The 13,760-nt window shown below is 56.4% G+C and overlaps 1 protein-coding gene across 1 annotated transcript in view; it reads left to right on the top strand.

Annotated features, from left to right (window-relative positions):
- Nucleotides 1–56: 56 nt before the first annotated feature.
- The window catches only part of Catsperd (cation channel sperm associated auxiliary subunit delta), a 39,410-nt gene continuing 25,706 nt past the window's right edge, over nt 57–13,760 (top strand). The window contains exons 1-7 of the mRNA XM_071605495.1: nt 57–249; nt 1,753–1,807; nt 3,049–3,122; nt 3,750–3,822; nt 4,348–4,462; nt 5,971–6,038; nt 10,870–10,983. Coding sequence (XP_071461596.1) covers nt 68–249; nt 1,753–1,807; nt 3,049–3,122; nt 3,750–3,822; nt 4,348–4,462; nt 5,971–6,038; nt 10,870–10,983 — 681 coding nt within the window. The 5' untranslated portion in view covers nt 57–67. The remainder of the gene's footprint in view (nt 250–1,752; nt 1,808–3,048; nt 3,123–3,749; nt 3,823–4,347; nt 4,463–5,970; nt 6,039–10,869; nt 10,984–13,760) is intronic.

Here is a 13,760-nt window from a genome sequence, read left to right as displayed (position 1 = left end):
TGACGGGCCCTGCGGGCCCAGGATCCAGTCGCGCATGCTCACAATCCAGGCCGCGCAGGGTGCTGCCATGTGCGCATGCCCAGGCACGGGAGCGCCCAGGCTCGTCTACGCACGCCCTGCCTGTGGAGCTAGTGCCCGAGGCGGTTGTAGGGCGGTGGTAGCAGTGTCCAGCGAGATGCTGATGTTGATGCTGGTGGTGGCGGCGACCGCGCGGCTCTGGGCGCCGGTCGGAGCTAGTCAGCTGTGCCGGTGGGGCTGCCCTCCGGGGACTGGGTGCTGCTAGCGGTGGGGAGGGCGCCGTCCATCTACGTCCTTGAGGCCGCCGACTCTGTAGGAGTCAGGCTTGGTACTGCCCTTTCTCCCACCTTCCCAGCCCATCTCCGCGTCCGCCAGTTTTACCCCGGGACTCCTCGGCCGCCTCCACCCTAGGCTTTGTCCTCCTGTCCGTTGACCAACCCCTGAGCGGCTCTTTGTGGGCATTCCCCTGCCTTGGTTCTCCGCCGAAACCCGGGACAACGCACGTGCCTCGCGCAGCCTGCAGTCCCCTTGCACAGTCGGCCGGATGAGTTTCCTCCTGGAGCTGTCCTGTGCCTCCTTCCACGTTTAGCTGGACCACGTCCCTGGTCTCCGCTCACTGGGGGCCGGTAGTAGTACGTCCTCTCCCAGACTTCACAATCACCCGAGAGGTTCCTGGGGTTCCGAGAGCTCCTGGCCTGACCCCTGGGTCACAGGACTGCAGCCAAGACGTCCGCGTCCTCGGTCCAGGCTTAGGGCTTTCTGTTCCCTCTGCCTGGCATGTTTGGCTTCCAGATTTCTCCATGACCAGTTCTTCATTCCCCCTTTTAAGCCCTTCTCCACTGTTACTTTCTGTCCCCTGATTCTTGTATTTCCTGTCACTAATTGCTGTTATTTAATTTTTTGACCAATTCGCACCGTGAGCCTGTGGGCTCTGGGCTGCCCATTCATTCACTCCTTACCCAGTACACTTCTAGACTCCAGTAGACGGGTGGATAGTGTGCAAGGGCCACGGGCCACGCAGATGCCAAAGCTCAGTTGGCACCCTCGGGCACAGGAGTGAGCTGTCACACAGCAGGGACCTGCTTACTGTGAGATAGTCAGCGTGTGCCTAAGGCACAGGGACCCTTTGGGTCTTTATGACAAGCTTCACAAATTAGTGATTCCTTCATCTCATTTAATAGATGTGAAAACAGACCCAGGAAAACTTAAGACCCACTTGCTGAAAGACATATAGCTAAGTGGGGAGTAAGGTTTTCCTGTAAGGCTTCCTAGGAGGACTTATCTCAAGGCGTATAAGGATCAGTTATGTCTACTTCTCCCATTTCCCCCATGCTGCTGGTCCCTGGCCAAGCAGCGCAGCACCTAGGAATTGGTTAGAATTGGGTAGAAACACAATTCCCCAAACTTACTGGGTCAAAGGTTCCCAGTCATGCGGGCGCTCACTCAAGGTTCAAGACTGAATCTCTGCTACAAACTATGCCACCATTCCCACCATCGCGTAAGGAAAGAAGCAAGAAAGCTAACGGCTTGGAGCAGGAGTTTTATCTTCCTCATCTGGGCTCTGTGAATGAGCTTTTGGGAACTGATAGGCTCCATCTCTGTGTAGGCCTATACATAAATCTGCTTCACAGAGCCGAGGGCCCACAGTTTCAGGTCACCCACAACCCTCAAAAAATCAAGGGCAGTAACTAACATAGTCTGAATATTGACTGCAAATGTATCTGTTACCTCCAGGATTCGCACAGTGAGGACAGGAAAAGTGTTTAACGTCATTCAGCAAGTCCAAGGGGTACGTGGCTCCCCCCTACGTTCTGCCTTGAGTTTTTATCTAATGGCTGGGGGGGAGGAACATTTCCTCATATCTCCTGAGGGGCAGCAGTACATCAGGTCTCTAAGGAGATTGCTTTATTTAATCCTTAATTAATTTTCCGTAGCAGCAGGGAATAATCACTCCCATTTCCCTAAAATCTAGTTGAGAGCTTTAATCAAGGAACCTACCAAGGGTAGGAGTGGGGTTAGGACTCAGGTCACCTGACCCTCCACCCACAGCTAGGTCTGCTATCACATCTGATAGATTTTGAAATGCAGTCACGTGGAGGTGCTCTGCGTGGCCGTGGCGCAGCATGGCGGGTAGCACCACATTACCCAACACGTGCTTAAGATGCCTAAAAAGCAAATTCCCCTCCAAGGAAGCTTCCTGTTGACGCTGTGCAATTTCAAAGGTAGTCTTTCTAAATCATCAAGTCTCTGGATTCTCACATTCTGGCATAAGATTCTCCATCCTTAGGCCTCTCTTCCAAGTAATCATCTGGGTGTTCTGTTTGTTTAGAGAAGGGCTCTTTTTTTAAAAAAAATATTTATTTAGTTGTAGATGAACACACTATTTTTAGTGGTGCTGAGGATCGAACCCAGTGCCTCACACATGTGAGACAAGCACTTTACCACCGAGCTACAGCCTCAGCCCCTGGAGAATGGCTCTTGCCATGGTGCTCAGCCTGGCTTTGAACTCCTGGGCTCAAATGATCCTCCCACCCCATCCTCCCAAAGCAGCTGGGACAACAGGCGTGGGCCACGGTACCCAGCTACTATCCGTCAGTAGACAACACCTACAGGAATGAGGTGTGATACGAATCCCACCTTTTATTTCATTGTGATTATAGATTGACATCAAACTGCAAAAATAGTCCAGAGAGGCTCTAGGGACCCCTCCCCAGCTTTCCTCAGTGGTAACACCTGACATGGCCACACTCTAAAACCAAAAGAGGAAAATGAAGCTGGGCATGGTGGCATACACCTGTCGTCGCAGGTAATTTGGAAGGCTGAGGCAGGAGAATCACTTCAGCCCAGGAGTTCAAGGCCAGCTTGGGGGACATAATGAGATGCCATTAAATAAAAAAGAGGAAATGACATTGACACAAGCCACCTACCTAATGGATATTTCACCCTTTACATTTGTAATGTTGACATTGGGTTGTTGTTGTATTACCTGGTTATCAGCATTGATCTCATTGACTGTGTGATTCTCTCTAGGATGTGCTGTATTTTCAGTCTGGGACCAGGTTGATTAAACATGCTTGTGATAAAAACATAGCACTGTATCTAGGGTAAGTGGCCATTTTATTCACTGTCTCCTTCCTTTACATTAAACTTACTCATCCCACAAACACGAGCAGAGATGGTTTTGCCCTCATTGCTCCTAGCTGGCTGCAGGGAGTCCACGCTTAGGTCTAGGCTTGGAGAAAGGGGAGCAGAGAGCAGCAAGTAACTAAAACAGTCACAGCAGAGCGTCCACGTCCTGCAACTGTGGATTCCACCGACCACTGAAAAGATTTTCTTAAAAAATTGCATCCCTGTTGGGGCGTAGTGGCACACACCCGCAATTCCAGCTGCTACGGAGGCTGAGGCAGGAAGATCGAAAGTTCCAGGCCAGCCTCAGCAACTTAGTGAGACCCTGTCTCTAAATGAAATATAAAAAAGGCTGGGGATGTGGCTCAGTGGTTAAGCGCCATTGGGTTCAATCCCCAGTAGCAAAACCAAAAACAAAACAACAAAACCAAATACCGGAGCTATAAAGAGGTGCTCCTGCAAAATCAGTAACGGATGTTACCTGGATGGTTCCTGGCTAAACGGGAATTTCCCTTGAACAGAACATTTTTAGAGTAACTTCATGGTCTTTTTAAATTTTCTTGTGTGAAATCGTCCTAATTTGACTCTTTTATGGTTTATTTCAGAAAACACGTTTTTCTCACGAGAGACAACTTTGAGAGCAGTCTCCTTCCACTCGCCATCCCTACATCCATGACGGTAGTTACTTTACCAGATGGTTTGAAGGATCTTTGAGATACGTAATATTCAGGGGAAGACAGAGTTCAGAAGCATCAGAGTGGCCTGCTTTCCTTAGTTTCAGGTTTCTTTGGCAATGTGCCCTTTGAGGCCAAGAGCAATTTCTAAGCTAAAACCGGGTTGGTCCTGTTCTCTTCCTACTATCAAAGTGGGCTTTTCTTTGAGAGAAAGGAAACACAGTAGTGGCCCAGGGTCTTCCTTTCACTGTGTGCCCCTGAGATTGGATGGTATCCTCATTTCCTGAGGTCATTTCAAGTCCTCCCTAAATTGTCCTCAGCCAAAGCAGAAGCACCCTCACAGTCACTGTCTCAGGAAGTTCTGCCACTGGCCCCTGTGCTCCTGGCCAGAGATCAGCCCTCATCACTCATGCTGCTGGCCTGTCCCGCAGACATCTAGCTGTGTCCTGGAGACAGAGTCGAGGACGGACAGTTTAGCAGATCCGCGTCCCACACAGCGCAGTGACTGCCCCCATATCCTTCTTTCTAGGTGGGCGTGCCAGAAGTGACATCAGCACATTTTGCCAACGCGTTACTGCTGTTGGTAGTGAATGGGAAAGTCTATACTTATGCCTACAAGGAGGATGTCTGGCAGATAGCGACAGGTATGTGGGTTTTGTGTTTTTGAACTTGGTTGGAGTTTAGCCAACATCGGAGAAGAGAGGATCAATTTCAGAAACATACATGGCCCCCCTACTTGGGAGTCAGCCCCTGGATGTCACCTTGTCTTCCCCCCGACCCCCAGGTGCTGGGAATTGAACCCAAGGGTGCGCGCCCAAAATAAAACGGTCTGGGGAACCGCACTTGAGTCAGGGTCTTGCTGAGTTGCTGAGACTGGTTTGGAACTTGAAGTCCTCTTGCCGAGGCCTCCGGGTGGTGGATGCCAGGTGTGCATCCCCAGGTGTGGCTCAGTGGAGGAGCACTTGCCTGGGTGTGTGAGGCCCTGGGTTCCGGCCCCAGTACTGGAAAGAGGAAAAGAAGGAAGGGAGGGGGTGGGGAAGGACCCAAGTGAAAATTGGCCCGAAGCCTCGTCCCAGAGGGTGGGAACCGTGTTTCTGCCCCAGCCACAAAAACCTGCTCGGCCTGATTGAATCAGAAGACACCCCCAGGACTCGGCAACGGAGTGGGTTTGGGGAAAGGACCCAGAAGGACCCAGGAGGGCCAAGAGTGACTCCCTGATGGGGATGCTCAGTCCCACATACTGCTCGTTAGGGGCCCGGTGAGCGTCCTGAAGAGGAGAGCAGGGAACCCCAGAGCAGGCGGCAAGGAGGTGGCCGGGGGAGCCTTCAGGGCAGCTCCCCGCCAGGTTCCCACATTCTGTCCTGTCTCCATGATCATGTCGACTCCGGGACCTGATGCAGGTGCGGTCCTGCCCTCTGTGTCCTCCTACTCCGGCGTCTTTACTGACCTAAAGTCTTTGAGGTCATCCACGTGGTGACCGTGCCTACTCCCACGTGGGGTGCCGGTGGGCAGACAATGGGGTCCTTTCCACCTCTGGCACAGCCTGCTGCTGGGAACACAGGTGCCAGGCCTCCCCAGTCCCTGCTGTCAGTGATTCTGGGTGTGTCCCCAGGGGCGGAACTGCATTCTCGCGTGACTGTCGGTTTCTGGGAACTGCGAGCGTTGCAGCCCCACGCAGTGCACCATCGCCCCTTCCCCACGTCCTTGGCACACTTGGGCCTCTGCTGCTTTGATCAGCCATCCCCGTGGGGTGCGGGCCACCTCCTCGTGGCTTTGATCTGCGTTTCCCTAACGGTCAGGGACTGTGTGGCTCTGGAGGAGAAGCCTCTGCTTTTAAATAGAATGAAAGGAACCCTTGAGAAGAGAAGGGAGCCCCACCTGGGATTCTGCAGCCCTGGAAGTCCCCCCCAAGCCAGCAGGTCTCACTGGAATCCTGCGGTGTTCAGAGACACTTTCCATTTCCAAAGCCGGGGGAAGAGGCTACGGCACTGAGGGTAGAGGAGGACCTGTTGAGCCTCCTGTGGCGCCTAGAGAGGGCCTGCAGCTGAGGGTGACTGCCCCACGTCCCTAGTGTCGAGGTCGACACACTCCACTCTGGAACGTTCTCTGATTGTGTGTACAACGGTATGTAAGGTTCACCGGTTCTTTTCAGGTATCCAGCATCCCGTTTCACACATCTCGGGTGACAATTGTTGTTTTGTTGGAAACACCTTTTGCACGGTAAGCACGGTCTACGATTTTCCCTTCTTCACTCTGTCCCGAACACAAGTCATCATGAACGGGCCCCATGCGGGGCTCGGGGGACGTCACCTCCGTGGAGCTGGGAAGAGGGCCTGAGAGCTGGCAGGGGCCCTGGAGAGACTTCAGATCAAAGAGCTGCCACCCTGTGGGCCTGTCTATCTTGTTTTAACAAACGCACCATTTCGGAATAATTGTAGACACTGTAGGGATTTGCTAAAAGAACAGAGTCCCAGGTGCCCTTCCACCAGTTCCCCAGTGGTCACGTCTCACACAGTCATGAAACGGTAGCAAACAGGACATGGATATGGAAGCCACGCACATTCCCAGTTCTAGGCCGTTTTACCCCGTGACCTCCACTGCCACGGAGACAGCCTTGTTCTCTCTGCAAGGCACGTGTCTCGAGACCAGGGTGCCGGGCACTGAGGACAGCAAGAGGCCACACTTGTGTGTGTGTGTGCGTGCGCACACAGGTGCACACTAAGTACACAGGTGTCTGTGTGAACTATTTTTCATATTCGTTGAGACCCATGGTAAAGTCCAACTTGTGATTTAGGTAGAGATCAGCAATGATAAGGAATAACAGAACAGTGATGGTCACCTCGTGTGACCAGAGTCCTGCCAGGGTGCGGGGCTCTCCTTCCCAGCAGGGCCCACTGTGTTTTTCCTTTTCCTTAAAGGAGGCACTTTGGACCCCTCTGTGGTGGGTCCAGTGGCCCACATGGCCACTCCCATGCTTGGGGCCTTGTTCCGCGAGGTCGGGGCTGTGCCCTGGGACGCTGTGGCATTCAGTGCATGGCCAAGGGGCAGGTGGCACACACAACGCGGAGGCACCCAGGTAGGGTGGGGGCTCCGATTCGCGTCCAGCAGGTGGGAGAAGGTGCAAGGCCAGTTAGGGGAGCACACATGCCTTGTTCAGAGGTGACCACGGCCATCGGCCAGCCCCAGCTTCGCTTCCACCCCGACCAGTTCCGCTCAGCGCCCCCCAGTCTTTCCTTTAGGCCCTTTTCCATGGAGCCAAACAGAGGAGGCACTGCCACCAGGCTGCAGGGGCCGGGCTCACAGGCTGACGTTCAGGACTCGGGTGGGTCCCTCCACGCAGCTGGTGGTCCCGGCCCTGGCCACACCACAGACCGCACAGCCCCCGAGGCCTCGGCCGGGGCCTGACTCAGCCATTGCTGGGCCTCCCCCCACAGCTGAACTAGGGGATGCTTCTCCCCGGGCCAGGGGAGCGTGGGGACGGAGACTGCGTCACGCTGTGCAGAAAAGCTTGTTATTTACAATTTATGAGTCACCCATTTCTGGAATTTTCCGTTTAGTACTTTTGGACCATGCTTGAATGAGGGTGTTAAGACCGAGGAGAGGAAGGCCGTGGGCAGGGGTTATTGTCCTGAAGAGCAGCAGCCCCTATTTTGGACGCCCAGTTGGTGAGGGGTTGGAAGTCCTGTGACGGAAGCCGGTTCCCAGGACTGATTGGTTAGAGATCCTCTGAGTCTGGTCTTGAATCAATCTAAGGAGGCAGGGGCCAGCTTAGCAGAAGGCTATGACAAGGAGGGGGTCAGGAAAGGAAGTGCCCCTGGAGAGGGCGGTTCTTAGCTGCCATCCCCCAGTTCCAGTGGCAGAGGGAAGCCTTGGGACCTGAAGGAGACCTGAAGGAGATAAAGGGGACATGAGTAATGAAGTCCCTTGGTGGCAAGGAATCCCACTCCTTCCCGAGAGCAGAGTGGGAGAGAAGAATGTGGGCAGCGTATTTGGAGTCAGTGTGGACGTCGGGGAGGCCCCCTCTGCCCCAGGGAAGGCTCTGAGGAGGCGCCAAGCTCGGCCCGCCGACTGGACGTGTTGTTGGGGAGGGGAGCGGACCCTGCCTGGCAGACCCCCAGGGAAGGAGCCATGTGTGGGCCACGGGCATGTTCCCTGGAGCAGGGGCCTTCCTGTGGGGGGTGTGGAAGGAGCTCCTGCCGAGTTTAGTGCAGGAAAGGGTGAGAGGAGGACACGGGGAGAGTCCTGAGGGCAGGGGAGCAGCGGGGTTTAAAGGCGAGCACATGTGGCCAGTAGGACTGGCTCGTCCACCAGGGAGACCTGTGGAGACAAAGGTTGACGGGGGTAAGGAAGGTAGCCCTGGTGGGAGGGGAGTTCCTTTCGGGATGGGGAGCCAGGATGGTGAGTGGGGCCCCAAAGGTGGGTTTCTTTGACTCATTAATGAGTAGAGAGGCTGTGGCCAGTGTTCTCAGGCAAGGGGCCACCCCTTAGATAGATAAGTCACGGGGCAAAGGTTGATCCCACATCATGGGTCCAAGGACCCCGAGAGCAAATCCCTGCTTTTTAGCCCCCTGAAGGTGAAATGGGCGTGGGAGGTCAGGGAGGTGGAGAGACAGAGAAAGTTTTGTTGTTCGCTTAGTTGCAGTTGGACACAAAACCTTTATTTTATTTATTTTTATGTGGTGCTGAGGATCGAACCCAGGGCCTCACATGCGCTAGGCGAGGGCTCCACCACTGAGCCCCAGCCCCAGAGAGAAAGTTTTGAAGTCCTCCTTCTGTGTTGTTACCAAGGGAAAAGTTAAATTGACACCCCCCCAGGCCCCTGATCAAGCCTGCTGGCCCCGTGCTTTGTGTCTCATGTTAGCTTCCGCGTGGCCGTGGCCAGGGAGATGCTGCCCAGGGCTTTACAATGCAGGAGAGTTCTGGGTCCCTTGTTTGTCTAGAAGGAGGGTCTCTGGAGGAATCCGGCCATTAGTGGAAGTAGGAGCTGGGCGGGGGGAGGCAGGAGGAGCCGGGGAAGGCTCAGCGTGGAGAAAGGAGAGAGGCTGCTTGTGAGGGATCTCCTTCCACTTTCCTGAGCGCTCGCAAAGTTATGAAGATGGGGAGGCGGAGAGGAGAGGCGTAGACGTGGGAGGGTGTCGCCGCTGTTTACCGGTGACGAGTCCTTGCTTCCCCTGGAAGGGGATGTCTTGGGTCTTCTTTAGTCCCCCCAGGTTCCTGTCGGGTTCCCTCTATCCTGCAGTGATGGGGTTCTGGGGGGGAGGCCCAAGTGGGAGACAGGTGGACCGATGGGGCGGAGGAGTAGTCTGGGCAGGACGGCTGGGGGTTTGATGAGCACTGTCCTGTTGCTGGGAGCTGCTTCATGAACAGTTCTCTAGGATGGCTTGGGGCCTTGGGGACACTAACATTTCGAATTCCCAGGTGTGGTTCTGGTTTCCTGGATTTTCTTTGTCCTACTCCGGTTAGACCCTGCTGATGCTCACTACCTACCTGTCTTTAAGTCTGGCTTCAAGGAGGAGGGAGGGGAGGGCGAAGTCACCTACCCAAAGGAGGCCAGAGTGAGGATGAAGAAGGAGCCCCAGGTGAATGGAGGAGGGTGTGTGCTAACTGCCCTGGGCCCGAGGCCAGGGTGGCGCAGGCCTGGTCACACACACACACCTGGGACAAGAAGGGAGCTGAGGAGGCTGCCCTGCAGAAGGGGGGCAGGCAGCAAGGGGGAGAGCGGGGATTGTGACTGGGCAGAAAATGGAGGGCTTTGGAGATGATGTGAACGGGTTCATGGTGTGCTGTAAAGAATCTCAGAGAAAGAGGACACAGAGACAAGGTGCAGAGGCAGGAGAGGTGGCAGCGGGGCTCTCTGTCCAGGCGGCCACCTTTATCTATGCTAGTCATTAGTACCGCAACCACTCTATTGCTCAGAGTACCAGGAAGGCTGCTTATGCCGAGTTACGCGTCACAGTTACCGTACGCAGGGCCAGGAGCTTTGCGCAGTCTCAGGGAGGTCACTGTGTGAAGTCACTGCTAGGCGGGCAGCTCCAGGAGCACCGGAGCCTGGGGAAGCCTTGTGGTTATCGATCAAGCAAGTTCCTCTGTTCCCAGGGCTGTGTGCCTAAGGTTAAGGTGGAAGCTGAGGAGACTCCAGCACGGAGGGCGTTGCCATAGCAACCGGGCATCCTGTGCCTTTGCACAGAAGCTTCCCCAGGCACCAGCATGTCACAGCCGTGGAGTCATCAGGGACCCCATCCCAAACACAGAACCCCTACAGTGTGAGGCGACAGAAGGGCTTGAAACATCCCAGACAGTAGGGTCCACCTTGGGCAGGGTGATGGGAGGCTCTGGCAGATGGACTAGGGGGTGGTCCTAAGGTGAGGGTGAGGATCAGGGGCGCGGCAGGTGAGTCTGGATGGAAGCGAATATGAGGGAGGAGGAAAGCGCAGCCCCCACCTTTGTGAGAATGTCTCTTCCCACAAGGGAACGGGCTGCTGTGGAGTGACCAAACAGGAGTGGGTGAAAATTGGACAGTCAAAGCCCAAACAAGGCTGGGTGTCTGTCAGGGCTGGTAAGGTTTGCCTTCCACCCCACAATAGAGGTCACAGAGGTCACAGTCTTTAAGGACTGAATATGTGGCCCCGGGGTCTAGGAGGAAGGGGACAGGTCCACCTGAACTAGGCAGAGTTACCCTGGGTTCCCATGGAGTGATGGCCGTGGTGGGCCATGGGACCTGGGCCTCGTCAGTCCACCAGGTGTCCGAGGAGGGACCAGCCGGCCCAGGAGGGAAACAAAACAGGCCAGGCCTCCGGGCTGCTGGGGCTGCCACCGGGCAGCAGAGTCCTGAGCACAGGCCCAGCCTGCGCGGCCCTGGTTCCTTTCCCAGCCCCAAACACGACCGAGTGCTGGTCAGCGGCCAGACAGACATGTCGTGAAGGGCCACTGCCCTCCAGCCTGGGGTCAGCGAGACCCAATCTCTAAAATGAGGGTGGCACAAGCACAGGCGGGGGCAGCTGTCCCTGCTGTCTTCTTCTGAGGGGTTGTTTTCTGTGTGTTGTTTTCCCAGGAGATAAATAATTCCATTTTTGCATATTCGCGTGGAGAACAGGTATCACAGACTACTATTTATTCCTCCGAAAACGGAGGAATAAGTTTCACCAATTTTACCTTCAAAAACCAGGTATGTTCAATTGGGTAAGAAAGTGAAAATGATATATGTCCTACCTGTTGTCCCCGTTCCTCCAGAGACTGAGGCAGGAGGATGCTTGGCCAGCCTGGGGGACATGGTCACCAAAACATAAGCAAATAGATACTCACACACAGGCACCTGCCTGCATGATGGGCCGTGGGCTGGCAGAGGACGAGCAGCAGTCTCCTCTCTGCAGGATCCAGCTGGCTTGGGGGTGAGGGGACACTCCCAGGAAGTCGCACTGGGAAGGAAGGGGGTACGAACATGGCGCCCATGGTAGAGCACCTCAGAGAGCTGCACCACGTCCACCCACCTCCACCCAGACAGTGCCCTCAGCCACCACCGTGGCACCCAGTGCACAGGTGGAGAACTAGAGTGGGTAGGATCGTGTCCCCTGAAGATGCACGTCCCTCCGGACTTCAGAAGTAACAGCCTTAGGCCATCTGTGTCCTGTGCAGTTACCCCAGACTGGGTGACTGGCCAGGAAGAGAAGCTGCTCCCAGCCCTGGGGGCCGGGCCGCCAGGCAAAGGCTCTGGGGGGACTGGCCTCTGGCCAGGCTGCTCTCTGCTTCACAGAGGGCGCCATGGTGCCCCTGTGCTGCTTCAGCCCCGGGACCGACCCTGTGTCCTCACGTGGCAGGAAGGGCAGGGAGGAAGGGCAGGGAGGAAGGGCAGGCAGGAAGGGCAGGGAGGAAGGGCAGGCAGGAAGGGCAGGGAGGAAGGGCAGGGAGGAAGGGCAGGCAGGAAGGGCAGGCAGGAAGGGCAGGCAGGAAGGGCAGGGAGGGAAGGGCAGGGAGGAAGGGCAGGGAGGAAGGGCAGGCAGGAAGGGCAGGCAGGAAGGGCAGGGAGGAAGGGCAGGCAGGAAGGGCAGGGAGGAAGGGCAGGCAGGAAGGGCAGGCAGGAAGGGCAGGCAGGAAGGGCAGGGAGGAAGGGCAGGGAGGAAGGGCAGGGAGGGAAGGGCAGGGAGGAAGGGCAGGCAGGAAGGGCAGGCAGGAAGGGCAGGGAGGAAGGGCAGGGAGGAAGGGCAGGCAGGAAGGGCAGGAAGGGAGGGCAGGCAGGGAGGGCAGGGAGGCAGACCTGTCGCCCCTGCGGCAGGCGAGCAGGAGAGGGGAGGGCGACTTCTTCAACCCAAGCCCTGGCAGGAGGATGGAGCCCCTGCCGCCACCTCACAGAGCCCGCTCCTCACGGTCCTTGCCGAGGAGGAAGATTCAACTTGAATCTCAGAGGACACTGGCGGGCGTTCGTGCCCAGTGGTCATCCGACTGGGAAATGGGGTGTTGGCCCTGAGACGAGTCCAGGTGGTGTGCGCAGCCGGATGGAGTAGGTCGCGCCCCAAGTCCAGGCTGCTGTCCTGGTAGAGGAGAGGACCTGGGAGGATCCACAGAAGGCCCTGGGACAAGGGGCCGGTTTCTGGTGTCAGAAGCCTGGGGACACAGGACGCAGCTTCTTCCCCGGAGGCTCTGGGGGCTCCTGATTAGCTGGCACCTTGATTTCAGACTCTGAGCATCCGGAACTGTGCCAACAGATTTCTGTTGTCTTCATGTCTGCTGTTCTGAATGCGATCTTCTGCCGTGGCAGCCATTGGAAATGAACCCAGGGGCTAAGGCTCAGAGAAGGGCAGTGCCCTTCCTAAGGTCACACAGCATGGCAGAGCAGTTCAGAGGACAAGAGCCCCTCAGGCCACCAAGGGCGTGGGAAGTTCTGGTGTGACTCAGAAGGCACACTTGGGGGTGCGTCCAGAGGAGTCTGGCCCGCTGCCACGCTCCCCAACATCCCAAATCTGTTTTCTCTGCCCTACCAAGAAGCCCCGCAAAACCCAGAACTGAGCTGGCCACACATTTTCATTCAAAATGAGTCCTGGAAGGACCTGGTCACAAGATAAGAATGAACCTTGGGTTTGGTTGCAAACGCGCATCACTGAGGTCCCCGATTATTAACCAAACGGTTTCCCTCTTCCCTCCCCACGCCTCGGTATTGTTTTTCCATGGACTTCTCGACAGGAAGGTACCTCCGCTCAGGGACTATCTGGGCTCAGGGCCACTGAAGCCAGGACAAGAGCCGACCTCTGTTTCTGTTGACAAGTGTACGCGTGGGTCTCCTGACTCTCCTTCGCGGTCTGACTGCCCCTCGTCCCCTTCCCCCGAAGCCAACAATGGGCCTCTCCTGCATCCACGCTGGCATGGTGGCCTGTGGGTCACTGAGGGTGATGTCTGGGCTCTGATCCTCCCTCTCTCATCCCAGACTGTGGCCCTGATGACATTAGCACACATGGCAAGGTGAGCCGTCCTTGCCCTGCGGGAGGAAGGTGGCGGACGTGCTCTGTGGACTCACTTCTGGAGAGGGGCCCACCCACCCGTTAGCCAGGGCGGTCACATGCCCCCCAGCCCGGGCAGGGCCCCCGGAGCTGAGCTCTCAGGCTGATCTGCTCCCCGAGATGAGGTTCCTGGAGGTTCCGCTGCCAGAGAAGAGGGGGCGGTGCAGCTGGTGGGAGGCGCTGCTCCGAAGAGGTCGGCCCAGGAGCTCCAGGGTCCCAGAGGCCTCGCTCCCACACAGGATGGCCCGGACCTTGGTCTCCTGCTCCGGTGGCTGCTGGACGCTTCTCTGGACAGCCAGAAGCTGGGAAGGAGGATCCACCCGGCGTGGAAGCCCAGGCAGCTCCTGGGGCCGGGGCTGCGTGGGGTCCTCCAAACACCCACACCAGAGCCGCCTTCCTCCAGGACCTGCTCCTCTGTCACAGACAGGAAGTGGGTCTAGAAAGAGAGGCTTTC

The sequence above is a fragment of the Marmota flaviventris genome, chromosome 1 (assembly GCF_047511675.1).
Source record: "Marmota flaviventris isolate mMarFla1 chromosome 1, mMarFla1.hap1, whole genome shotgun sequence".
Lineage (NCBI taxonomy): Eukaryota > Metazoa > Chordata > Mammalia > Rodentia > Sciuridae > Marmota > Marmota flaviventris.
The sequence above is the reverse complement of the archived record's forward strand: the minus strand, read 5'-3'. Positions and strand labels throughout refer to the sequence as shown.